Genomic DNA, 25484 nt, shown 5'->3' with positions numbered 1-25484 from the left:
ATGCCATTTGAAGTTGTAGACTTTGTTGGTGAAGTTGTTGTTCTGGTGAGTTTGGATTGGAGTAAAACTTTGGTGCTATGTTTTCTGCTTCTTCAAATGCCTCAAACTTTTGGGCATCTTCAATATTTAGTTCTTTGTTATCTTTGGCTGAGTTGTTCGACTCGGCAACTTGAATTTCTTTATCCTCTTTGTCGTACTTCTCTAATATCGTTTCTAAAATTTGTTGCTGTTGTTGTTCTAGTTTCTCTTTTTCTATCTCTTCCTTTTTCACTTCTTGATTCTTTTGTCGAAGATCTCTTTCCCAGATCTTGATTGGGTCTGGTTTGTGTTTGTACATTCAGTTTGCTGAGTCTTCTCAACTTGAATATTAAGGTAAGTTTCCTGAATTTATGTTTTGCCTAAGTTGTCTTGAGTCAAATGTTGTTCTTCATAGATTGCAAAGTCAATGAAACGAACAAGAGAGCGAACCCTAGGCCAACCTCCCAACCCTTAAGGCGTTACGGCCTTAAATCCCACAGGCCATGGAATATTCTTGGAATATTTCCGTGGTTCGTGTCATTCTCCCCTCCCTCATGAGCCAGCCACATACGGTAGCCTCAAGAAGCTAAACGAGCCTCAAATGAAGGGAGTCCAAGGCAATACGGCCATGGAGAAAAGATGTGCAAACGGCAACACCAACATCGCAACAAACGGTCACGAAAGAAAGAAAGCAATACGGCTTTCTCACATGACAATACGGTCATGGAAAACAAGAGAATGAGAATAGAACAAACGGTTCAGATTATATAGCAATACGGCTATAGAACTCAATTCTCCCCTTCCTCAGGAATGTCATCCAAGTCATAACCAAAACTCGGAAACACTCTCTTCACGTCATCCTCAGTTTCCCATGTAGCTTCGTCCATGGAATAACCATTCCACTGAACTAACAACTCCCTAGTTGTTTTCCGGCATGTTTTCACCAATCTTTGAGCAAGAATATTGGCCGAACCAGCCTTCTCTGCATCAATCTCTGGAACCTGGATGATGGACTGATCCACGATATCACCAGAGTGCAAACACACTTTAAGCTTGCTCACATGGAACGTTGGATGAATCTTCGAACTAACTGGCAAATCCAAAGTGTATGCAAGATCCCCCACACGCTGTAAAATTGTCCAAGGCCCACAATACTGTGGGGACAACTTAGCACTACCACTTCCTTTTAGAGATCGTTGTGCATCCGACAGCTTAAGGAAAACCTTGTCACCAACTTTGTACTCTTGATGACGACGATGCTCATCAGCCAATCTTTTGTCTTGTTCTTGAGCTTGCCTCATGTTCAATTTTGCCAACTCAAGCTTGTCTTGCATATCCTCCAGGAAATCACAAGCATGAGGAACCCGAACCAAAGCCAAATTCAAATTCACAGGAGACCTAGGCTCATAGCCATACATCGCCATAAAAGGAGACATGCCAATAGCCGATTGATGAGCGCTATTGTGAGCAAACTGAAGCAAAGGCAAGTATTTTTCCCATACTCCCTGTCGAGTCAAGTTTCCCACAAAAGACTGTAGCATATCTTCTAATAGCTGATTCATGCGCTCTGTCTGCCCATCAGATTGTGGATGCTCACCACTACTCATGCTCAGTTTAGTCTCTAGTTTTTCAAAGACCGTTTGCCAAAACTTGGACCTGAATTTAGGATCCCGATCACTCACAATGTCACCCGGCAAACCATAGAGACTGAATAACCGATCTACAAACAACTGAGCAAGTTCAGAAGCTTTTATCGTTGTCTTCACAGGGAAGAAGTGAGCCATCTTCGTCAAACGATCCACAACAACCCAAATAGCATCATTTCCTCAAAAGGTTTTGGGCAAACCAGTGATAAAGTCCATCGAGATGCTATCCCACTTATTCTCGGGAATACGTAAAGGATGATAGAGGCCAGCAAGCTTCTGATGATCAACTTTGACCGCCTGGCAGGTCAAGCAACCACGTACGTACTTCTCAACATCTGACTTCATCCCAGGCCAAAAGAAATGCCTCTTCACCAACATATATGTTCTTAATACCCCCAGATGCCCAGCACTTGGCACATCATGACACTCAACCAAAATCCGTTTGATGAGTTTGTCAACATGAGGAACCACAACACATCCCTTCTTCACTAGGATTCCATCTCGTATTTCGAATGATGCAAACTTGTCACCCTTCAAATCTGTAGAGGCGTCCCTCAACAAAACCTTCGCGCGAATATCAGTGATAAAGGAGTCGAAGTCAGCAAACTCCTTAAGCTCATCCAAGAGATCGCTGGATAGCTTCACGAACGAGATAAAATTTACTATCCTGGATAACGCATCAGCCACCTTATTGTCACCTCCATGCTTGTACCGGATCTTAACAGACATTTCCTGCAGGAACTCTTGCCAACGAGCAAGGCGGCCTCGAAGATCCACATCTGAAGAGACTGATGATCTGAAACTATATGGAAGTCCGATCCATTTAGATAATGTCGCCATTCTTGAGTAGGTCAATTCTGCTGTGTGATATCAAACTTGTGGCTCATGAAGGCGAGAGAATGCCTAACTTGAAGCAATATGGCCTCAAAAGCACTATCACTCACATCATTGCCTATAATTTCCACCACAGTCACCTTATCATTCATTGACCCCTTTAGAACAATCCTTGCTCTGATGTCCAGCTCTATGGCAACGAAAACAATTGCCCTCCGCCTTGTCTTTCTCTCGCTGGTCCAAACGAAGTTTCTTAGCTTCACTGCCATTTTCATGCTTCGAGCCACAACGGAATAACGACCGTTTCTTCCCCGAATATGAAGAATTAGCAAGCTGGTCATCACGTTGACTACTCTGTGGACTATCTCGTTGACCAGAGTTGACCGAGTTGACTGATGGTTCGGGCGAAAAGATCTGAGCCTTAGTGATAGCATCAGTCAATGTTGCTGGAAAATCCTTCTTGACCTTCTGCTGCACATCCACCGAGCTCAATCCTTTGATAAAACATTGCACCTTTAGCAGCTCATTATAGGTGCCTGTGAGACTAAGGCAAAGATCACAAAACTTGCGGGCATACGCATCTAAAGACAGAGTCCCTTGCCGGATCTCTAACAATTGATTCACAAGATCAACTTCTTCAAACTTCTTGACAAACGAAGCGCGGAAAACCTTTGTCAAATTAGTCCAAGAAGTCGGCTTCGGATTAGCTTTGATGTAGTTCTTCCACCACGAAGAAGCATGGCCCGTAAACTTCGTCACAAAGAAATCTATCTTCACCTTATCCTTACAAGGATTGTGAGACCAACAACTTTCCCACAATTCCAACCAAGAATCAACCTCTTGACTATCACAAACATCCGGTGATGATTTCCATTCCACAATACCATAATCCTTGGCATGTTTGACATACCAATGGTAATCACGGACATGAGATTGATTCAACCTTTGAGGGTTCATGCGAAGCAAGAAATCCTTAATGAGATTGACGGAATCCTTAACGTCCTTTATGTCGCTCTGAACCTCAGAAATCTGGAGTCCTTGCCGCACAACGACATCATCAAGAGTCTCTTCTGCATCGTCATGGCTATCATCACTAACGCCATACTCCTCATCAGGATCAATGTCTTGCTCTCCCACCATCCCCAAAAGAACGTGCTGCTCCGATACCAATGAAACGAACAAGAGAGCGAACCCTAGGCCAACCTCCCAACCCTTAAGGCGTTACGGCCTTAAATCCCACAAGCCATAGAATATTCTCGGAATATTCCTATGGTTCGTGTCAGTCAAGCTCTTATGTCCTGAGTCTTCTGCAAGTTGGTTTTGTTGCAAAGTCAAGCTCTTATGTCTTGAATCTTCAATTGAGTTTTTCTGTCTCAATTCTTCCCGAGTTTCTTCTCGAGGTCACTTTCTTGAGTCTAGCTCAGGAAAGGTCTTGTATTTGAAAAATCTGGTGGTGTAAGTAAGTACGATTTTGTTTGTGGAAGCAGGTCGGTTGTGTCATAAATTGATCGATATAGCTGTTCGCTAGTAAATTTGGACACTGTTCGCCAACTTCGGGATCAAGCAGGTATGCAAATGATTGCAATTCTTTCTAGTAGTCCAATCTTGAACAATTGTTTTAATCTCTTATGATGTGTTGGTTGTTGTGGTATGCAAGCTCTCACTATGAGCTTTTGTCGTTGGTAATATTTGAAAATCCTGAATATAGTAGTGGTTGTATTTTAAATGTCCTACTGCTCGTATGTTTCTAGTCTCTAATGACGTCCACACGTCACAGTATAGTTTCCAACAGATTCTTGTTGCTTTAAGCCTATGTGTGCGCAGATTTATCCAGTGCACTTTTTTCTATAGTCGATTTCGTGATGGTGCATTTCCCTGATGCTGTTCTTGCTGGTGGTGTTCTACTTCCCTCTGTCATATAGCATGTTCTCTTTCACGATCAGAGTCGATCGCTTCACGAACTTCCCAAGGGATAGTCTTAATTAAAACTCTTGCATTATAAGTTTGAAATCTTGACGCAAGATCTCCTAAAATACTCCTTAAAATGTTGAGACTACTTGGACGCACTCTTCCTTGTTGGTTGCGAGTGATATGTAGCTCTAGGCTAGGGTTTCGATGTTGGACATTAGTGTCAAAGTTGAAGTTTGTTACTGTATTTAATCTTGGCCTATTATGATTCTATCTTAAATTTCTCCTCCTTCGACTTGTTATCCTTGAGTTTTCAAGTCGTTCCCTTGAACTTGACTCAAGTTCAGGTTCCCATCGGTTTCTTGAACTTGAATTCCGAATTTAAATTTGTTGACGGCCTTGTCTTTGATTTCTTAATTTTCTAGCTATTCTTGTCCATCCTAAATGGTGCCAATATGCTATAGTATATTGTTCAATAAGAGTGCTTGTTGGTAGCATTACACGAAGAGGACTTTGAAGAAGTCGGTAAAGTAATTCCGCATTCTCTTCGAAATCTCTAAATCTAAGAGTGTCCACAAACCAACGAACTCGTGGTTCAAAGGTGCTATACTTTGTTGTTGCTATGACTCTCGTCAAATCAGTGTTGAAAGCAAGCGTTAATGGTTGAAAAGTTTCATGTTTGTGTATGCCTAGGAATTCGACAATTGTTTGTTGAAAGAGGTGTCCACGATACACCCCAAGTCAGAGTTCTTCGAGTTGCAAAGAAATCGAAGTAAACATATTTTTCTTTCAACATTTCCTCATTTTTGCATTCTTCCTATTTGCTAGACAATTTGTAAAAGAGTTGCAAAATTGTTTCTTGTAGTTTTCGTAAGCAGCTAAAGCTTTGTTTTGCTACTTGTTCTAAACTATCATCTTTCTTTTTGGTGTCGTTTTCTTGGGGTATTTCTTCTTGTTTTCTTCTCTCCTCCGCTGTGGCATTTTCATCCCTGATTTGGAGTCTTACTTTTGCTTGCTTGCAAGTGTCGCATTGCCATTTTGAATAGCATTGCTTGTATGGTTTTGCATAATTTTTGAAACCACACAAAAGGCAGTCCTCATATCTTGTATAGCTTGTGTCTCCAAATGGGCAGTCGTGCTTTTTCATTCTTCCTCCATCTCCAGCCACTAGAATTTTTCCTTGGTTGTTTCCTTATCACAGATTCTTGGAATATTCACTTTCTTCAACCTCTTGCCAAAACAGTTACGCGTACGCTCCAAGTTTTCCACAACTTGGGTGGCTTCAATCTTCAAGTGTTCTTTATATTTTGGTCTTATGATCCATTTTTTTCTTCATTCCTTCATAATTTTCCACCGTTTTTGTTTTACGCTCTTGTTTTTCTTGATTTTTGGGTCTTTTTTTTCTTCTTATGCCATTTTCTTGTGCGTCTTTAGTCTGTTTTCCTTGAAGTTTTGGGGAAATGAGCGTCTTGATCTGCTCTATCCCACTGTGGTTGCCAGTGAAAACTCCTGGAATCTCTAAACTAGGAGGAAAACGTCCATATGAGATCTTCCTAGGAGTTTCAAATCTAATCTAATCCCTAAATCTAAAACAACACAACAAGATGAATGCACTTACCTGCTTGTGCCAAGCCAAGTAGAGACTGTGAACATGTGCTTGAAGGTGCTAGTCCCATGCCTTTGATCCCTTGAAGGCGGTGGGTAAGTAAGACATTGCCATTGCCATGAAGAGCCAAAGAGAGATAGGCAGAATGATGATGTATTGCAATGTATTTTGTATTAGGGATAAGTCTAAAAACATTCTAAGTCCTACTTTTATAGTCGCTACTACTCACGTTAAGGTTAAGAATACAGTCCTAACCTTGAACCTCTCAAGTTTACTTCCCTAAACTTGAATCCTCGAGCTTGCCTTTTTTCTCCCTTCTCCACATATCCACATACTCAAGATCTAAAGTACTCAAGCAATATTAAGCCTATCCTTGCTCACAACCTTAACAAAAGCCTTTTGGGGGATTGAAGGACTTTAAGTTACTCTTCTCTCTCAATTTTTATGTAATTGTTTATATTTAGCTGAAGCAAAGTGCAAGATCAAGTCAAGCAAGTGCAATAGCAAGCATCCACTCCACTCTTCCCTTCTTTTCTCTTTATTTTTTATCCTTTATTTATTTCTTTCTTTCACATTACAGGTTTATAGGCACACAAAAATAGCAAAGATTTTAGAGTTTTAGACCCTTCTTGTGCTCATGGATGAGGCTAAGGCCTAGGCCTACTTTTAGATTGGCATGGTGCCAAAGCTTGCAGCAAGAGTAGCAATATGGACAATTTTACGAGCTAGTTTAGTAGGAGCTTGGAGCTTGGAAGAAGCTATAATCTTCTTAGCTAGGATAGTGAGATTCTTGGAGATCCTTTGGTTATAGTTATTTCAACTCAAAATCCAACTAGTCCATTTGTATAGATAGTGATATGAATGACAATTCAAATGGCCTTTGGATACTTAGCTATTGGATGCTCCTCAAGAAACATCTTCTAAGTCAGCTCAACAGCAACTAAAGAACCCTCTAACTCCATCAACTACTTTGAGTAAAATGGAAGTTTATATTATTTCTAAGTTGCCAAATAATGAGTGGATGAGTGGATTTGTGAGCTACTTGTTACAAAGGACAAGGCAAGCTAGGTGAGATCTTTTTGCTCAATACTTGTTAGATCTTTCTCATGGAGCTTGAATCTACTCAAGGCAAAAATGTCATGCCTTAACCCAAAGTCTAAACCTTATTGGGTTTCTCAGTTCACTCCCACCACCCCAACTGGATGCTTTCCTAGATTGCAATGGTGGGACAAATTATAAAACTTTTTAATATCATAAGTTTATTTCATTAAACTGATTAATAAAGTGGCAGCAATAAACATTCTATTTTGCCCATGACAATGATGCAAGCAATAATCACAATGACTATGACTATATATATCTCATGACTACGTGAGCAAGTATCCTTCTGACAACATAATTGTCTGCAAAATTGATAACCTACATAGACGTACCTTTGGTCGATATACCCATAGTTTATTTGTATCAGCAATGGACCTACACAATCCATAATAATTCCATTAAAACTCCACATATAAAAAGTCTCTGGAGAATAAAGCAATTTAGTGTCAAGCTTTTACCAAGACCGTGTAAAACTCGAGTTTCACTGAGACCGGTTCCTACCATCAAAACCAAGGTCGTCATCATCTAAGAAAAGATGATTTTGACGGCTCTAGACAAGCCCGGTAAAAGAAAACTTCCGAGACGACTTGGCAGCAAACAAATCAGATTGTGTTACGCGGACAGTAAGAGTAAAAAATGAAATAGAAGGGAACAGAAGACCGTGTACCTAAAATCGTGCACGATTCACGACGAAGTCATCCAAAGGACCTCGCCTCCCCTCCTCTGGCTATAAAATGCCTGCCCCTCCCTCATATAGCTCCATCAGTCTTTTCCAAGCTCGCAAGATGGCTCATCTTCGTTTTGTTCTATCCTTCCTCCTAGCAATCAGCTCCATCTTGTTTGTACATGCTGCGGATGAAGATATGCTGCAGGACTTTTGCGTTGCAGACAATGGCTCCAAGATCAAAGTGAACGGCGTCGTCTGCAAGGCGGCCGCCGATGTGAAAGCCGAGGACTTCAAGTCGAGCCTGCTGGCGACTCCCGGGAACACCGACAACAAGCTCGGCTCCAACGTCACGCTGGCGAGTGTCAACAATTTCCCCGGTCTCAACACCTTTGGTGTAGCTTTCGCCCGCATCGACTATGCTCCCGGCGGCACCAATCCCCCCCACGTCCATCCCCGAGGATCCGAGTTGCTCTTCCTCGTGCACGGGAACCTCTTAGTCGGATTCGTCACCACCTTGCCGGACAACAAGCTCTTCGCCCAAATGCTCTATCCTGGAGATCTGTTCGTCTTCCCTCGGGGACTCATTCACTTCCAGCTCAACGTTGGAAAGGAGCCTGCGGTTGCAATGGCTGGCTTCAACAGCCAAAACCCCGGGGCGACTCAGGTGGCCAAGGCGGTGTTTGATTCCAGTCCTCCAATCAACGACGACGTGATCGCAAAAGCGTTCCAGATTGACGACCGTGGTCTCATCCAGAAGTTGAGAGAGCTCATCGGCATGACTTGAAAGTTTCTCCAAAGGTTGGGAGGCTGACTTGACTGAATGGAAAGAAGTTACATATATAAATAAATTCTTTTTCCACCTTTCGATAGTATGCACAGCTAGATAGAATAGAAAACAAACACATCGCTTTCCCGCCAATTTCCATTTTAAACACGCTCTTGGAGCGATTTGCCATATATGTCGATCCAATGCCCGAAACATATCGTAATGCGATCGGCAAGATGCCACCAAAGCCCTACAAATCAGAGCATCCGGCACAAACGGCATGGCACGCAGCAATTCCTCGGCATTCTCCCTGCCACGGCCGAAGATATCGATCATGCAGACGAAGTGATCCCTGCCTGGCGCGATCCTAAAATCCCCTGTCATGAGAAGAAAGAAATCCTTGTTGCGATTCACGGAGCTGATGTAGGCGCTATCACCTTCCACGCTCCCATCGAGGACTTGAGCAAACGCAGTAATCCCTTTATGGGGCGTTACAATGAGTTAAAGGTGACACTGTAGTGACGTGAGGTCCATGATCTTACAATGTTCAAGGGAAAGACCAAAACTACACCTTGCCAACTCACTTAAGCCCTCCTCAAGCAGACTCATTTAGCCTACTCTGCGAGGATTTCAAGATTTACTTGGATGTATTTGAGTGTGCTGCATATAATAATCGAGTGGCTGGCTGGACATGAGAAGGTCCTGTATGGCTCTATCAGGAGAGGCACAGAGAATGTTCGTTTCATGCTGTGCACGAGATCAGATTGTTTGGTGGGATGAAGCAGCGGACTCGATTTCCAGGCTGTTGTGATGTTCAATTAAGATTGCATAACATGGAAAGAACTGGACGTGTCTCCCAGCGTGGTGCGTGTTTCGTCCGGGAATTAATCTTGTGATGATTGTGATTACAATGCAATTGGCAGCAAGAAGCAGAGCGTCGTTGCCTGCTCCAGCTGTGAGGCGGAGGCTAGTTCCGCATGCAAAAAGGCCATCTGGCTTTGCCGCCTCCTCAACGACACCCGGCCCAACACCGAAGGCTAAACAATATAGCCAAAGCCAGCCCAGTAAGCTTGACTCTTGGCCTTAAGACTGTAAGGAAACATATCTCGTAAGTACCAAAAGACACGTTTAAGTGCTTGCCAATGTTGAGGTCCAGGATTGTCAAGGGTTCTTGCACAAAGTGGAATTCAAATGGATTAGCGCACCTTCCATGGCGTCCATATCCCCTCTAAAACTAGAAAAAAAACTCACTTCAACAAGCGACATTTTCCTAGGCTATGGCATTGAACACAAGGCTTACAAGGTCTACAATCCTGTCTCCAAGACGCTGATCATCTCACCAGACGTGCATTTCAATGAGACTCCATCGTCAAGTGGGAAAAAATCTGCCTTTGCCAGTGCTGCCCACTTCCCTCTGCAGCTTGTTCTAGCACCACCGGCTCTTGTCCCTCCTGCCCTGCCCGGCCCTCAAGCCATGCCCAATCCGAACGACCTGCGAATCTTCGAGACTCACTGCAGCCGCTCCTCTTTGCAGATCTTCTCGCCAGAACAAGGGCAAGCCACCACCACGGCTGATTGTTCGCAGCTGTACAAGACATCCCTGAAAGTCTTGTGGAGACTTTACTTGCTGGACTGGAACTTCGGGGAATTCCAAGCAGCTCTCAAGTCTCTTGAAGTTGACAGGGAAAAATGGAAAGATGCCTTTATCATTCCCCTTCACCTTGGTGAGACAAGCGCCTCATGGACGCAAGCTGTGACTGTAATGGGAGGAAGCGGAGGTGGGGAAGAATGGGGAAAGGGGTGGAGGCGGAGGATTTGGAGGAGAATTCGCCGCCGTCTCCCAGCGTGACTTGTCAGCCACGTGGCTGTCCGCCCCTTCAATTAGCCAAATAATGGTGGTATTGAAATGAAAAATCGTTTTAGGAAAATGCTATGGATGGTCGTGGCAGCACCAGGAAGGGCCGGAGGATGGCGTGGGCTGACCCTGGATGAGCATTCTCCGGAAGGTCCTTTCGAAAAGATTGTGGATCTTGTTAACAACAGGAAGGCGCAATTCGGAATTGAAAAGCTCGGCCTGCTGGCTCATCACCGAAAACGAGCCCGGCCTGGAACATTCGATGTTGCCGCTGATCATGATCACCAATGCGATGGCAAGAAGCATCCTTCCACGATCCATTCCAGCCACAAAGCACTAAACGTAGTGATGATATCGTTGTATAAGAACCAAGAGCTGTGCTTGCTCCGATACGATTGGATCCAATGGGCCTCCAGTGTTTTATATTCACACAAAAAGTTCTCCACCGGGCTTGGTAAACAGTCAAGTCCTTTGCGCGTGCCATTTGTCAAAAAGACTCGTTAGCTTCCACGCCAGAACACTATACGAGCAGTTTTTCAAAGTCCTGCACAAAAGACAGCTCGCCATTTGAAGTCTATAAGCTCTTGGTACCAAATTACCTGGATTTCTTTGCGTGGGCCAAGAGTATGACCTGACCACGCAAGTCTACAAATGACGCTAGATTTCCGTGATGCACCCAAGGAGCAACTTAGAAATCTATCACGAGAAAGAAAATAAAATCTTAAAGCTTTAACAACTTTCTAAGACAACATCCTTTCTAAGAACGTCCTTTAGACTAGTCTGAAACCCACGCCGCATTCGCACTTTTCAATGTTGTCCAGCGCGAACTGAGCCGGATAAACGTGGTAGCACGGCTCCATCGTCTCCCTCACCGAGCAAACCACGCTCTTGTTCTGGTCGCACACGAACTGCACGGGCCTCATCCCCGCCAGCCCCGCCGCCGAGTAGCCAAACGTGGATGGCGGGCTCGTCACCAGGACATCGCTCATCGACAGCAAGTAGATCTCCATCACCGCCTGTGCGTCGTGATCCAAGTTCCCTGTGTTTTGCACCCCCTCCACGCTCGGCTGGTGGATGGACACCGAGGAGCCGTCCGCTAGATCGTATCCCAGCACCTTGCTCTTGAGCGTCTCCGAGTACTGCGAGTTGAGCGACACCACCAGCACCGCCACCTTCTTGCTGTTCTTCCTCACCGGCGATCTGGGAGCTCGCTCCTGGGTGGTGTTTGCGAGCGCGCCTTGTTGCACCAGGCAGTCGAACGTATCCTCGGCGAGGTTGGGTGGCGAGAACCAGATGTGGTTTCGCAGCTGGACCCCGACTAGAAGCTCGGCCTGGTTCAGGTACGCGTCGTAGTACCTGGCTGCCTTGTCCCACACGAAGTCACTGGGAAGCAACAGGTACCTCACCAGGAGATGGAAGATGGCCTCCTGCTGTGGGAACCATTCCTCGAGCTTGCTCCTGAAAGCCGGGACGTTGTAGAGCGCCGGAGTGAAGTACTGGCCGGAGGAGAGGACGATCCACCGCGCGCTGGAGTTGAGAGCTTGCTGTTGATCTTGGCAGAAGAAGGCCTTGTCCTGGTCCCTGTAGTTGTAATCGAGATAGGCCACCACCACCTCGGGGAAGCTCACGTCGACGCCGCGGCTGCAGTTGGGCGAACCAGCCAGGCTCCCAATCCACTTGGAGGCGTCCCACGGCGCCAACTCGAGGTGCTTCCAGCTCGACGGCAGCAGCCAGGAGCTGGATGGAAACGGCTCGCAGAAGAGCGTGTCCAGATTCTCCAACCTCGCGATCAGCATCGTCCTGTCGGTGAGCAGCGCGTAGAGAAACGCTGCTACTATAGCCACCATCTTGTTTCCGATCCCCTGGCTGGCGGGAACGTAGACGAGGTAGCCGCATGTACTACAGTTCGCGCACTGCTCGGGCCCCGGAGCGCACCTCCCGTGCAAAGCCTCGTACTCTAGGATTTTCCGGTGGAGCGACTCGGATGGCTCGAAGCTCGTCGATCTTCGGCGGCTGTAGACGTCGTACTCGTTCCTACTCCTGCAAGTGTCGCTGCCGTTGTAGCTTGTGGTGTTGTTGCTGATGCGGAAGTTTGATCCCAGAGTTCGGCTCCGGGACATCATCGCGGAGTCGGAATTTACGTCGAGAATCCATACGAGTAGCAGTGCCGCAGCGGAGAAGAGGAGCACGAAGAACAGCAAGCTCGGGCTGTAACTTTTCATCCTCCGATCCTGGAAAGTTTTTCTTCGCCGCCTACCGAACTCCAAAGCCTCAATGCAAAAAATTCCTCTTAGTTGGTGATGGTGATTACCAACCTGGAGATCAGAAAGAATTAAGATTTGAGCAACTAAGAAACAATTCCGTGGCTCACCATGTGGACGGGACACGCGACCAAATACTCGAGACAAAGAAGGAAGTCACGGCTCCAGCCAATTGGCTTGTCGCCACCTTCCTCACCATCTTTCTGGTGGAGTCTCACGGTACTGGGACGAGAGCGGTATCCAAGGATCCTCCACACGAGCTCGCCTGGAGCTGTCCTTCAAGCTGTTCTCCGTGAGCTCTTTGTTGCTATCCGACCGTAGCAGGGTTTCCACCACTTAGTCCTTCAGAACCTCCAACCGGTTCTCCGAGAGATCCGAGCAAACTCAAAGAGTCTGCCCAAGCTGAGAGACAAGATACAGCCCACACGAGCTCCTCTGAAACGTTGTTCGAGCACTTCCAAGCCCGCACACCCACTTGGATGGCTGAGAGATGTAGGGCCGAGCATGACATTCTGGAGTTTGCTGCTGGACGAGGATGTGAGACTGTTGAAGAGCTCCTGGAGAGCCACGCAGTCGCAAAAGATCCCATCGTGCCAAAGGCCTAGCAGCTCGATGTACCCCCGAGAAGGACGAGCCAGAGATCATGTTGCCGGAGAGCTTGAGTATCTTGAGCTTGCTCGTGATCGTCCAGCTAAACTACATGTCTAACACCTCAAGTGACCCTGAGCAGTTCCCTCTAAACAGAAGAGATACCTGTCCTGTCCGGTGTTCAATCTCCAGTGAGGTTAGAACTTCCAGTCTGTGAACCTTCTGATGGAACAAAACCTTGATTTCTAAAAGGAAGATTCAGCAGCAGCTACCTGCGATTTAAACCAGTTTCTAATGAAGGCTGGACACCAAAGACACAAAGAATGAGCGGTTTGAATCAAATCAAAAGGATGTCATACCTCAATTAGCGTAAGAACCGGAAATACCGCAAAAATTAACGGCCTGAGCAATTTACACTGGCCTCCGCAAAAACTGCTTGAAATGTTTACCCTTCGCGACTCAAATATCACGTCACAAACGCCACAACTGCCGTGGTATCATCTAGCTTTCCACCGCTCCAATTCATTCTCGCCTTTGCAGCCGCCCTGGCAAACGGGCTGTCCAAACGCTCGGCCTGCGCCCCAGCTACAAGGTCTGCTGCAGCTGCCTGTAAAGTGAAGAGACTATCAGCAATCTTGAGATTCTTCAACAGCGAGAGTTCACCTTCAAGTTGACTTGGTCGGACCCAAGAGATTTTTTAAGAACTTCGATTATGTCGTCGCTGAAGAGATTGTCAAAAAGGCCATCAGTTCCCAAAACAATAATGTCACCCTTGCAGACAGGGATCTTGAATTCCTGTAGACGGAAAATTAGCGAACTTAAGGGAAAAGAAGCAAGAGTACCTCTGCAACCGTCGGATGGTCACCAAAGGTTCCAACTTGAAACGGAAAGTTAAAACTATGCTGCATGGGCTCCGAGCTTGCAACTACTTGCCAATTGCGAACTATGATGAACCCCGAGTCTCCCAAGTTTGCTGCGTACAGTGTCTGAAACATATGACCCGACTCAGCCTCAAACATCAAATCCGACTAGCTTACTTGCTCAAACAATGCAGCCACAAGGACCGTTGCTGATCCCTGGGCCTTTGTACTGCCGGCGGCTTTGACAAGCACGTCCTTGGGGTCCGGTTTCCCTTTGCTGTTTACAACCAATGCCTTACAATGTCCCATAAGCTCCCGAGAATACATCCCCGAATCAATGCCTGAAAACCAGTAAAAACTCTTTTGAAGAAACAGACTCAAAGAAAGATTTGTCTTACCTTCTCCGGCCCAGCCCCCAACACCATCAGCAACACCCATCCAGGAGCCTTCAGTGAAGAAAGCATCTTCACCCCCTCTTTGAGCCTGTAAACAGCAAAGCTTAGAAGATCTACAAAAATTAGCAAGTAAGCTTTGCACCTTCTCAGGATGGGGATGCATCGCGGCAGCATAGTCGAGTCGAAGCAACCTTAAAAAGCAAGAACACCATGAATTTCACCAATGGCCACGCGAAAAGTAAACAAGCTCACCGGCTGGTAGAATCCGTTTCAGCATTCTGGCACCCCTGCAAGCTTGAGACTTCAGTATATAGAGAAGGAATTTTTTTTTTGCAAACCTCTTCGCCATTTTTGCAAGCTGAGTTGTGCGTGGAAAACTTCTTGGCCGGTTGTGGGAGGGAAACAGCCGATTCATCGAAAGTAACATGCGTTGTCTCTTCGGACGCTTCAAGAGATAGAGAGATCAGCAACACCTCACCAAAAATTCCAAGCTACATTCTTACCTCGCGTAGAAAACTGCGAGGCAATCTCATCAAAGGGCAGCTTGGAGAACAGCACCGACTGCCGCGGCATGCCATGCTGAAGCCGCCTCTCACGGCCCCCAAAAGCAAACCTCAAGACATCAAATCCGCCCTGGCGCCTCGCGAATCCGGCCGAAGCTCGCCGCTGCCATGGCTGCTGCTGGGACAAGCTACATCCAGCTGCGGCGGCCGCTGCGATCGCCGTGACGGCCTTGTCCTGCTGCATCGACAGCGCCATACCCGCGTTCCTTCCCGCCCAGGAAATACGCCTCATAGCCAAGCACCAGGAGCCCTAATTTCCTTCCATCGTAACTAAACTAACAGAAAAATAAAGGCCAAGAAAATCATAGCGGATCCATCCATTCTCATTTAAAAAAACTATAGCTTACTTTCCAATCAACATGACAACCTCTGCAAAATAGCTCTCTCTCCGGATTTTCGCTAGCTCGAACGATCGAGAGAGTTTTCTTCGCTGGAACTTCGCTAGCTCGATCGATCAAGAGTCAGTCCTGCCTGAAAAACCAGCGTCCTCTCTTCTTCCCTGTTAAGCTCCAGCCAGAATCACTGCCACCGTCGCCACCGCCACCGCCACCACCACCATTTCCTGTTCCTCTTCCTCTCACTTCCCCCTCTTCGAAGCACCCGTCCTCTTCGCCTTGAAAAGCTTCCTCGTCCGCTGCTCGCCATCTGCATTCCCTGCTCCCACTGTAAATCCGCTAAAGCCACTGAATGGATTCGCCCCTGCTGGTTGAGATCCAAACACCGGAGCGGCCGGGGTAGCTCCAGCCCCCGGTTGCTGGGCGCCGAAGATCGAAGGCTGAGAACCAAACGGCGGCTGCGACGCAAACGGGTTGGCTTGCGGACTGCCACCACCAAAGCTAGGCGCTGACGCCGCTCCAAACGCTGGTGCTGGCGGAGAGCTTCCAAACACGAAGGGTTGAACCGACGCTGGGGTGGTAGCACTGCCGGAAGTAGCCGCAGCTCCGAAAGGTGAAGACTGAGAACTAAATGGCTGCGATCCAAAGCCTCCAAATGCCGGTGCCGATGTCTGCTGAGCACCAAAGTCGGGAGCCGACGCCGCTCCAAACGTTGGCAGTGCTGGTGGACTTCCAAACACGAACGGTTGAGCCGCCGGGACCGGAGTGTTGCCGAACGCTACAGGCTGCGACGTCTGGACAGCACTCGCGGGCTCTTCGGCCATGTCCTGTTCCATGTCCCCGGTTCCCAAGGCAGAGCTCGTGCCTGTGGTGGGAGAAGGTGCTGAGGAAGCTATGCCGAAGATACTCGGGCTGGTGTTTGTGTTGGAACCAAAGGTGAAAGATGCCGGCGCTGTTACGCCTCCAAACTCAAAGCCTGCCTTCTTTTCCGCTGGTGGCGCGTTCGTAAATGAAAAGGCCGGCTTGCTTTCAGCTGCCGGGACGGGTGCAAACGCCGGTTTACCTGTAGCTGATGCTGGAGTGGCGATGAATGAAAAAGCCGGCTTTGTCTCTGATGTCTGAGAGGCCAAAAACTCGAAGCTCGCTTTGTTCTCCGCCACTGGAGCGCTCGAGAATGCGAAAGTAGCCTTGCTTTCAGCTGCCGGCATTGCAGGAGTGGTTGTGGAAGGAGTAAAGTCCGTTGCAGAGCTTGACGATGCGAAAAGCGGAGTTGATTTCGTTTCGACGGCTTTACTGACAGCTGAAGGAGTGGTAAATGATTTAATCTCCTGCGTCGGAAACTCGGACGCTGATTTCTTCTCCACCACTGGAACGCTAGAGAATCCAAAGGCACCTCTGCTCTCAGCCACCGGTGCAGTAGAAGCTGCGCCAAATGCAAACAGTGTCCCACTGTCATTCGAAGATCCAAATGGTTGAGTTGATTTTGTCTCTGTCGTTGCCATAAATAGAGGACCCGATTTACTTGCAGCTGTGAATGAAGGTGCTGTCGAATGAGAACTCTCGAACCCAGCGAATAGCTTCTTCTCTGCCACTGCTGTGCTAGGAAACGCAACAGTAGCCTTGCCTTCGGTCGCTGCAACAGTAGAAGTTGCTGCAAGCGCAAATGCTGGTTTACTGTCAGTTGCAAATCCAAATAGTTGAGTTGACTTCGTTTCTGCAGCCGTACTGGTTGCTGGAGAAGTTGTAAATAAAAGCGACGACGTCTGAGTATTCTGCACCTCAAAAGTTGCTTTCTTCTCTGCCGCTGGCGCGGTAGAAAATGCAAACATACTCTTGCTTTCGGCCGCCGGTACAGTAAGAGTGGCCAAAGGCGGAGAAGATGGCTTACTGTCAGCTACAGAGCTTGGAGATGCAAAAAGTTGTGTTGTTTTTGTTTCGGAGGGTGTAGACACTGCTGGGGTTGCTATCGGTTGGACCTCATCATCAGAATTGGACTCCTGCGATAACAGCAACAAAATGTAAGCACAAAGTTCCCTTCTTACAACAAAAGCTTACCTCCATAGCGGCATTCATACGAAATCCTTTGGTCATTTGTGCCGAGACAGGCGACCACGGACGAGAACTTAGCTCGGGTGACGTCGTAACCGCTTTACCCTTAGCATCGTTTTCAGCTGGCTCAGCCGACGTTGTTACTGGGGCTGCTGATGACGATGGCTCTCCAGTTTCAGTAGCACGGTGGCTGGGAGAATGATCTTGTAAAGCGTCGGAAAGCGGGCATTCCAAAGTCAGCTCAGTTTTTCGTGCCTGCTCGCTCATCATCGAAGGTGATAGTTCCTTTGGCCGCTTCTCCCTGACGACAGCAAGTTCTTCCTCTAGAGACATGACCTTCGGCGGTGTCAAGATTTCGAGTGTCTCAAGAATTCTCCTGGCTGTTTCTGACGATTGCATTGGCACGGCCGCTGCAGAATCTTCTTTACTCCGTTTCTCCCATCTCTTTCTTTGAAGATTTTTCATTCGATCGGAATAACTACCAGCGAAGCCTCCGTTGGACGCGCTCGGCAGTAGCGAAACAGGCGGGCCATTTGCTGGAGTCATTTTCAACTTTGTACGACGCCCAGTGTATTCTAGCTCATCGTCCACACGTCTCTTTTTCTGCGGAAAACAAGTTGTAAGAAATGCAAGCACCAAAGAGAAAATCAACCACGAACCTCCACAGGATATGGAGTCGCACGCACGTTGTTTGGGCGTTGTTTGGGCAGTCTTACATATGGTGTATGCCCCGGCGTAGCTATTCTGATATGAGAAAGCGGTGTCGGAGCCACTCGAGGAGTAGTAGCTCGGTACTCTTCATGTGTACGCTCATAGTCCAAAGTTCTAATAGGAAATACAGACGCAGGAACAGGTGACAAACGCTTATCCATGTAAGCCTTGGCGATGTCAACAGGCGAAGACCCACTGTCTTCATGATGGTCCTGAAAGACCACCAAAAGTATTATCATGAGACCAACAGCAAAATGAGTAGCAAGGACTTTATACATACCATGTTCCTTTGCGCAAGTCGATCTCGTTCCCCTTCATTCTCCCGTTCTCTTTCCAGCTCATCCTCTGGGTAGCGCTGATCTCGATCACCAACAAGACCATTAGGAATAGTGGGCTGGAGCTTGGACTGCAAAACCTTGATAAAGCGGTCACATTGCTCCCTGGTAAAAACCAAGGTCAGTAGGAACACACAGAGCACACCACAAATACCTTGTAAAAATCCGGTCCTTGAGCAAATCCTCAATCTGGTCTCCCGAGCCCCCAAAATTCACATCGTGATTCACTAAACCCTCCTGACGAGCATCAAAATCTACAGTCAGTCAGCTGCCAAAATCCCATTCCTCACCTGATAAGATTGCGGCGGTGGCGGCGCCGGCAGCGCAAGCGTCTCGTCGCCGTCCCGGCGGAAGAGGGAAGACAAGAAGGACGAAGCGCCGCTGAGAATCCTGGATCCAATCCAAGCACCTCGCCGAGCCGCCGGCTGCGGAGGATTCCGCCCTACGGGCCTGTCATACGGCCCTCTCCTCACTCCCCCGGGCTTGGAGACCTGATGATCCTGATTGAAATTCTGGTGGTGCCGCGCCGACCTGATCTTCCCTCCAGCAGCAGCGCCGCGACCTGTGCCGTAGGGAGTCCGATCCAGCGATCCTGCTGCTGGACCTTGCAGGGGCCCTGCCATTCCCAAAACCCTAGGCTGCCCTAGCGCGCGCCTGCGCGAGGAAAGCTCTACAACTAGGGTTTCTCTCTCAGCCGCCCTGTGGTCCACAAATGCCAGTGGCGGCCATGCCTGTGGCCCGTACGGCCATTGAGAAATCAAAGCTTATCCATCGTCGTCGTGCGACGCGCCCTCTTCCTTTTGAGCTGTAAGAATCGAATCGAAAACCAGTCTTATTCCAATAGCCTCTTTTGGTCTGTGGTTTATTACTTCGTTTAATCATATAGAATAGAACAAAGAGAGCCTGGCAACGTTACAGCAACAAAACCGGCCACAATTTTTTCGAAACGCTCTTCCCGATTTGCTTGGTTTTTTTTTTCTTCGTTCTTCTTCATGCTTAACTGCAAGAAAAAAAATCTAACAAGAAAAAAAAAAAACTTATAAGAATAGTGTCAGCGGATTCATTAGCTCCTCCTCTCTCGCGTGAAGAAAAAAAACTTCGCCAAGGAACTTCTTTGCTGGATTGGATGTGAAGAGATCACAGCAGCGACTTTGCCTTCGCAACAACGTTGTCAACTGTGAATCCAAACTCCTTGTACAGAGTTCCTGCCGGAGCGCTCGCTCCAAACCTGTCCAGTCCGATCGCCACACCCCGGCTTCCAACGTACTTCCCCCATCCAAACGTCGACCCGGCCTCCACGCTCACTCGGGCAGTCACTTCGCTCGGGAAGACGCTCTCCTTGTACTCGTCACTTTGCTTCTCGAACAGCTCCCAGCACGGGAACGAGACCACCCTCACGCTCTTGCCTTCCTTTCTGATCACGTCCGCGGCCTTTGCAGCGATCTCCACCTCGGAGCCGGTGCCTATCAAGATGAGGTCCGGCTTGTTTCCGGACGAGTTGTCGCTGAGGATGTAGGCGCCCTTGGAAACTGCGTCGATCGAAGAGCCGGCCAGCTGAGGGAGCTTTTGCCTGGAGAGAGCCAGGATCGAGGGGGTCTTCCTGCTGAGCACTGCCACCTTGTACGAGCCCGCCGTCTCGTTGCCGTCGGCTGGCCGGAACATGAAGATGTTTGGCATTGCTCTGAAGCTGGCCAGGTGCTCGATCGGCTGGTGAGTCGGGCCGTCCTCGCCGAGACCGATGGAGTCGTGCGTCATGACGTAGATAACTCCGGCTTCGGCGAGTGCGGACAGCCGGATGGCTCCACGCATGTAGTCTGTGAACACGAAGAACGTTGCGCAGTAGGGGATGAGGCCGCTGCCGTGGAGAGCGATGCCGTTGGAAATAGCTCCCATTCCGTGTTCCCTCACGCCGAACCGGACGTTTCTTTCCTCGGGGGTGCTCTTTTGGAAATCGCCATAGGCCTTCAACAGTGTCATGTTGGACGAGGCGAGATCGGCACTGCCGCCGATAAGTCCTGGAAGAACCTTGACCAATGCATTGAGATTGGTTTGTGAAAGGTTCCTGGTGGCGTCACCGGGGCTTTCAGGAGTGTAGACCTGAGAACAGGAAATTAAGAAACCATGGATGAACAAATCTGAAAGTTTTACCGGCAGAGCTTTGTCCCAGCCGTCTGGAAGCTCCCCACTAATGAGCTGTTTGAACTCCGCAGCTTCTGTTGGATACTTCTTTTCATAAGCAGCCAAGCTGGCCTCCCACTGAGCTTCCAAGTCAGCTCCTAGTTTGGTGTGCTTGCTCCAGTGGCTGAAAAAGAATTACAAGTGAACCATTTCGAGCCCGATGATCATGTGACAAAATATACCTCTTTACTTCTTCCGGAACAACGAATGGCTCATAAGGCCAGCCAAGGTTCTTTCTCGTAGCATCAACTTCCTTCGAGCCTAGTGCACTGCCGTGGACACTGTAGCTATTGGCCTTGTTCGGCGAACCATATCCGATTGTGGTCGTCACCTAAGAGAAAAAATAGAAGGCAATGACAAATCATAACAATAATGACTCGTATACCTTGATCATGGTTGGCTTGTCTTTAATCGTCTTAGCTTCAGCAATGGCAGCTCTAATCTCATCATAGCCAGTGTTTCCGTTCTTTACCCAGATTGTGTGCCAGCCAAGAGCCTCGAACCTCTTCTCGACATCTTCTGTGAACGCAATGTCAGTGCTCCCGTCGATAGAGATATGGTTGTCATCGTAGAAACAAATAAGTTTGTTCAGTCCCCAGTGTCCGGCAAGAGACGCTGCCTCGTTAGAAATGCCTTCCATGTTGCAGCCATCCCCGAGAATCACATAGCTGTGAGGAAAAATGAGGAAAAATCTCTTAGAGGAAACGCGCACAAACGAGAAAACTGAGAACTTACGTGTAGTGGTCGACAATTGTAGCGTCTGGCTTGTTGAAGCGAGCAGCGAGATTTGCTTCAGCAAGAGCCAAGCCGACCGCATTCCCAACACCTTGGCCAAGAGGTCCTGTTTGAAAAGCAAGCCACAATCAACAACCATTCAACACGAGTGAGTCAACAATTACCAGTCGTGACTTCCACGCCGGGAGTCTCGAAGTTCTCTGGATGACCAGGAGTTCTGCTGCTCCATTGACGGAATTGCTTCAAATCCTCTTCCTGGAAACAAACAAGAAATCCATGTTGAAAGGAAGAACTTTGATAGAAAAGCTCGAAACTAGATCAATGGAGAGCCTACCTTGACACTGTCGTAGCCAGCAAGATGGAGAAGGGCGTATTGGAGCATGCATCCGTGACCAGCCGAGAGAACGAAGCGATCCCTGTTGAACCAGTAAGGGTTTTTGGGATTGAACCTCATGACCTCGTCGAAAAGAATGTGAGACATTGGAGCGCATCCCATCGGCAGCCCCGGGTGGCCGGAATTCGCCTTCTCCACGGCATCCACGGCAAGAAACCGGATCGTGTTGACGGAAAGATCGATCAGCTTGGTGTCGGCCTTCTGCGCGGTCTCCACCACGGCCGTCGCCGACGCCTTGCCAGATCTGTGAATCGGCAGCGCACGAATCTGTGGCGAGGAGGCGCCGGCGAAGAGCGATTTCGATGCCTGGCGCAGACCTGTGTAGGAGGCGAATCGGGCGCTGGCGACGCGATCCGGCTGCGAGGAGGTCGCGAGGGAGGGCGCCGACGCCGCGAGCCGCCCGGCATTGCACTGGATAGACGCCATGGCCTCGAGCTTAGCCTAGACTATTCCCTTCTCACTCTCCTTAAGAAGTCCGCTGGCATTAGATTACCATGGGGGGTTATGATAATAACCAGGGCAAATGAACGGCTGGAGATGGCCGGGACGAGTGGCTCATAGTCTCCGGCGGTCACCGCCTTTGAATGGCGCGAAGCGCCAATCGTGACCGTCCGCTGGGCTTTGTGGCCGAGGAATGCCGCTTTATCCTTAGATAAGCCACAAAGGTTTTTTTCCTCCGGCACGTCATCACATTCCAATGCTTGGAATCATATTCGCATCGCAAGCATCAAATCACATCTTTACCTTTGGACTGTTTTAGGGTTAAGGTTTATGGAACTTCTTAGAATTTTTCTTAATTATTGCTATGCTTGCGATGCAAATCTTTTGTGGAAGTGAGTGCGCTACTCTTTTGAGTATGATCATCACTTCTCTCGTTATGGTTCTGAGTTCACATACACAACTACAACCATCCTGAAGATCTGCCGGACAAGTTCAAGCAGCATTTCTATGCAGTAGTTGCCAATCCTCCATATCAAGAAACCCGAAACGTTTTCTGGCTCTACGTTTTTTCTAGAGTGAAGAGTGTCTTAAAAAGACAAACCAGGCGGTGGAGTCCTGTCCAAGGAAGGACCATAGAAAATGTCCAGTCCTCTTGGTCAATCGATGGTCATTCTTGCATTAACCACAGGAGCTGTGCAAGAAGAACGCGCCAGAAACATGATGAATGTGTATCCTTGCAAATTCGTTAGCGAGCTCTTGCTTGTGACTTGGCCTGAAGTTCCAGTGTTTCTCTACAATCCTTCTTTCGATGTTTTGTACTCAAAGCCAAGTTTTACTTTGTAGAGGTCTTGTGGACTGGTCGGACATCACAAACGCGCACATAGTGCCTGTCTCAAGCTCAAGGTTAGAAGTTCCGGAAAGTTTCAAGCTTTCATGGTAAACTCTACACTACGAAGGGGGTTTGCTGCTACTGGCCCCAAAGGAATTCTGGCACAGGGCGACTACACAGCAGCAGCAGCAGCGAAATGGCCGCAGACCATCAGGACTTCGTCATCGGATTCATTTCCATAACTCCTGCTGCATGGCCTCAACCTACCAATCCCGGAGTGCTCTCGCGAGCGTTTACAATGGCCGAGATGAAAAGAGGCACCGCGTTGGAGAAGTACAAGCAGTTTATCTTGTTCTCCCACTCAGAGCACACGAAAAAAAACCCATTCTTTACCGCGGGCCTTTTGGATGTCTTCCTTTATTTACTCTCCCTTTGATAGACTGTCTCTTGGCCATTTTGATAATGTAGGGCCTCGTCCATCCGTGCTGCTGCTGGGATTTCTGGCTGGATTCGTCGCTGGGGCTCCTGCCTCTGATCTTGTCAAAGATCTTCCAGGCCTTCGTTCAAGCAGTATGCCATGTGCCGGATATATGAACTCTATCTCCTCTTCCTTGATATCCAATCGTCCTTTCTTTCTTTCTAAAATGCCGGTTTTTCAGGACCCGGATGCTCGTCGCTCGGAGGTGGTGCATTCACAGAGCTCGGACTCCAAATCGGATGGCCTGGTCAGGACCTGGAACAAAGGTATGATGCAAACTTTTGAGAGAAAGATTGGTCCATTTTCGTAAATTCGCCCATCGGAATTGGAAGATCATATAAAAACCTCTAACAGCTATCAAATTCTGATGGTTCATTAAATTCCCCGAGTGCAAATTTTATCACGGGAGAACTCTATTTATTTGTTTTCTTCTCTGTGCTCGTTCCTTTCTTCTCTTTGCTCATTCATTTCTTCTCTTTTGTTCGTTGGTTTTGCTAATCTTCATCTTCATCGTCATCGTAAAGTCGTATCAATCCACAGTTGTTTAAACATGTTTCCGTAATAGGGTGACTTTCAACTTGGAGATCAGTTCTTTTGAATTTAGTTCCACTTGGGTTAATCTGAACTTGATATCCAATTCCGCTACCTGTTGCCCATATAAAATCTTTTTGATTGCATCCCAAAGTTAAGCTTTGCTTTCTGCTCTTTCAAAACATCCGTCTTCAACACCATAGAGTTAAACGTATTGGCATCCAAGCTCATCAACTTTGAATCCACTAACTTGTCAAGGATGTCACTAACTTTTGCCCAGATAAGGCTATCCATGTCCAACCCTCTGTTCCACGGGTAGAACAATGTTTTCCACGACCTGGAGCTTGCTGGACAAGTGCCATGACAAATACTCAACTGACCCTCTGCCTCGTTCCATACCGCAGCATACAGACCATGGTATTTCGTCACACACACAAAATTTTTATCTCCTTGTAGCCCCAACTTGTCAATCAGCCTTGAGGAAATCCAGCTGTATTTTCCATGGTCGAACTTGTGATACTCGATAGCTTCACCATCTTTGGATGGGACATAAATCTCGGTTGCTGCCAAGAAATTTGAGACTCTGCTAAAATAGATCTTCCGAACATGTCCTCCTTGGCCAGAGATTAGGTGTGTCGGGTAAAAGTAGGACGTTTTCCATGTACTACCACACCACTGGATTAATTGGTTCCAGGCAGCCTTCTTGCCCTTACTGAAGAAATCGTCATCTAATCTAGCCAGCACCCGACAACATCTTTCCAGAGTGAATTTTTCAGAAAAGAAGCCGTAGAGCTCTCTACCTTCACAGAAGCAATTTGCTTTGACTCCTGGAGGAAGTTCAATACGTCGCCAAGTTTGCAACCGCAGATCAAGCCCTGACTCCAACCAAAAATCAGTAGTCGCTTCTCCTTTAACTCTCTAATCCTGCGCTCAAAGGCTTTGGAAGTCAGCATTGCAGATGGTGGTACCCACGGCAGGACATGTTCCAACACCAGCTCATCTGGAAGTCCAGGAATGATGGACATGCCTGAATTGCAAATTTATCTAATTTAAGTTTAATGATTGAAAAAACTGAAGAATAAAATAATTTCTTTATGAATGTGTTAATTTTTGTTGGCATTGAACATTCTAAAAACTTTCCAATAGAATTTTTAAATTTTATTACACCTTTTAGTCTCCCACCACATAAACTCTCTCTCAAATAAAGTGTTATTCTTATTCTCCTAAAAAATGTCTTCTATCATCATGATTATGCAATGGCTTTTGTTCTAAAAATTGCACTACTAGATGGTTTAGATTATGAAATTGTGATGGGGCAATTTAAAGGGATAAAAGTTTTTATCATGTGTATCACACTAATGCCATAAGATATGGAAATTCCATTCAAAATGTGGTAGCAC

The 25484-nt window shown here is 47.5% G+C and overlaps 5 protein-coding genes across 8 annotated transcripts in view; 2 read left to right on the top strand and 3 right to left on the bottom strand.

Moving 5' to 3' along the window:
• The window catches only part of LOC112342709, a 24331-nt gene extending 13561 nt beyond the window's left edge, over positions 1 to 10770 (top strand). The window contains exon 2 of the mRNA XM_024664936.1: positions 9871 to 10770. Within this exon, the coding sequence (XP_024520704.1) occupies positions 9871 to 10395 (525 nt within the window). The 3' untranslated portion in view covers positions 10396 to 10770. The remainder of the gene's footprint in view (positions 1 to 9870) is intronic.
• The window catches only part of LOC112342704 (probable protein phosphatase 2C BIPP2C1), a 24844-nt gene extending 9514 nt beyond the window's left edge, over positions 1 to 15330 (bottom strand). Inside the window, exons 1-11 of one of the 4 annotated variants that reach the window (XR_002991058.1) lie at positions 15009 to 15330; positions 14844 to 14950; positions 14758 to 14792; positions 14648 to 14696; positions 14509 to 14593; positions 14288 to 14451; positions 14093 to 14236; positions 13914 to 14045; positions 13700 to 13857; positions 13610 to 13652; positions 13477 to 13551 (exon numbers count right to left, since the gene is read on the bottom strand). Coding sequence is in view for 3 of the 4 variants with exons in the window: in XM_024664929.1 (XP_024520697.1) it covers positions 11172 to 12716; positions 12773 to 12775 (1548 nt within the window). In the remaining variant the exon portion in view is untranslated. The other 3 variants (XM_024664931.1, XM_024664930.1, XM_024664929.1) reach the window with 3 other exon arrangements.
• Positions 7883 to 8599, top strand: LOC112342708 (putative germin-like protein 2-1). Its single transcript, XM_024664935.1, has one exon. The coding sequence runs from the start codon at positions 7899 to 7901 to the stop codon at positions 8562 to 8564; it is 666 nt and encodes a 221-aa protein (XP_024520703.1). The 5' UTR covers positions 7883 to 7898; the 3' UTR covers positions 8565 to 8599.
• A 29-nt stretch (positions 15331 to 15359) lies between the features above and the next one.
• LOC112342703 (nuclear pore complex protein DDB_G0274915-like) lies at positions 15360 to 19255 on the bottom strand. Its single transcript, XM_024664927.1, has 6 exons — positions 18789 to 19255; positions 18653 to 18735; positions 18444 to 18603; positions 18112 to 18375; positions 17459 to 18055; positions 15360 to 17400 (listed from the first exon to the last, which is right to left on the bottom strand). The coding sequence occupies exons 1-6, from the start codon at positions 19119 to 19121 to the stop codon at positions 15646 to 15648; spliced, it is 3192 nt and encodes a 1063-aa protein (XP_024520695.1). The 5' UTR covers positions 19122 to 19255; the 3' UTR covers positions 15360 to 15645.
• Positions 19256 to 19333: 78 nt separating this feature from the next.
• LOC9635422 (transketolase, chloroplastic) lies at positions 19334 to 22263 on the bottom strand. The gene is made up of 7 exons (XM_002991139.2): positions 21746 to 22263; positions 21576 to 21666; positions 21412 to 21517; positions 21062 to 21344; positions 20859 to 21007; positions 20647 to 20800; positions 19334 to 20595 (listed from the first exon to the last, which is right to left on the bottom strand). The coding sequence occupies exons 1-7, from the start codon at positions 22229 to 22231 to the stop codon at positions 19636 to 19638; spliced, it is 2229 nt and encodes a 742-aa protein (XP_002991185.2). The 5' UTR covers positions 22232 to 22263; the 3' UTR covers positions 19334 to 19635.
• Positions 22264 to 25484: the final 3221 nt, after the last annotated feature.

Source organism: Selaginella moellendorffii, unplaced genomic scaffold, assembly GCF_000143415.4.
Source record: "Selaginella moellendorffii unplaced genomic scaffold, v1.0 SELMOscaffold_116, whole genome shotgun sequence".
NCBI classification, from domain to species: Eukaryota; Viridiplantae; Streptophyta; class Lycopodiopsida; order Selaginellales; family Selaginellaceae; genus Selaginella; species Selaginella moellendorffii.
The sequence above is the reverse complement of the archived record's forward strand: the minus strand, read 5'-3'. Positions and strand labels throughout refer to the sequence as shown.

Bases quoted from the DNA above. Each gene is read 5' to 3' on its own strand.
- LOC112342708 (XM_024664935.1), top strand. From the start codon at position 7,899: ATGGCTCATCTTCGTTTTGTTCTATCCTTCCTCCTAGCAATCAGCTCC.
- LOC9635422 (XM_002991139.2), bottom strand. From the start codon at position 22,231: ATGGCGTCTATCCAGTGCAATGCCGGGCGGCTCGCGGCGTCGGCGCCC. The intron at 21,667-21,745 runs GTAGGCTCTCCA...GTTTGTTTCCAG, and splicing joins CTGGCTACGACAGTGTCAAG to GAAGAGGATTTGAAGCAATT. The intron at 21,345-21,411 runs GTAAGTTCTCAG...TTTTCCTCACAG, and splicing joins ACAATTGTCGACCACTACAC to CTATGTGATTCTCGGGGATG.
- LOC112342703 (XM_024664927.1), bottom strand. From the start codon at position 19,121: ATGGCAGGGCCCCTGCAAGGTCCAGCAGCAGGATCGCTGGATCGGACT. The intron at 18,056-18,111 runs GTTCGTGGTTGA...TGTTTTCCGCAG, and splicing joins CGACTCCATATCCTGTGGAG to AAAAAGAGACGTGTGGACGA. The intron at 17,401-17,458 runs GTAAGCTTTTGT...CTGTTATCGCAG, and splicing joins GTATGAATGCCGCTATGGAG to GAGTCCAATTCTGATGATGA.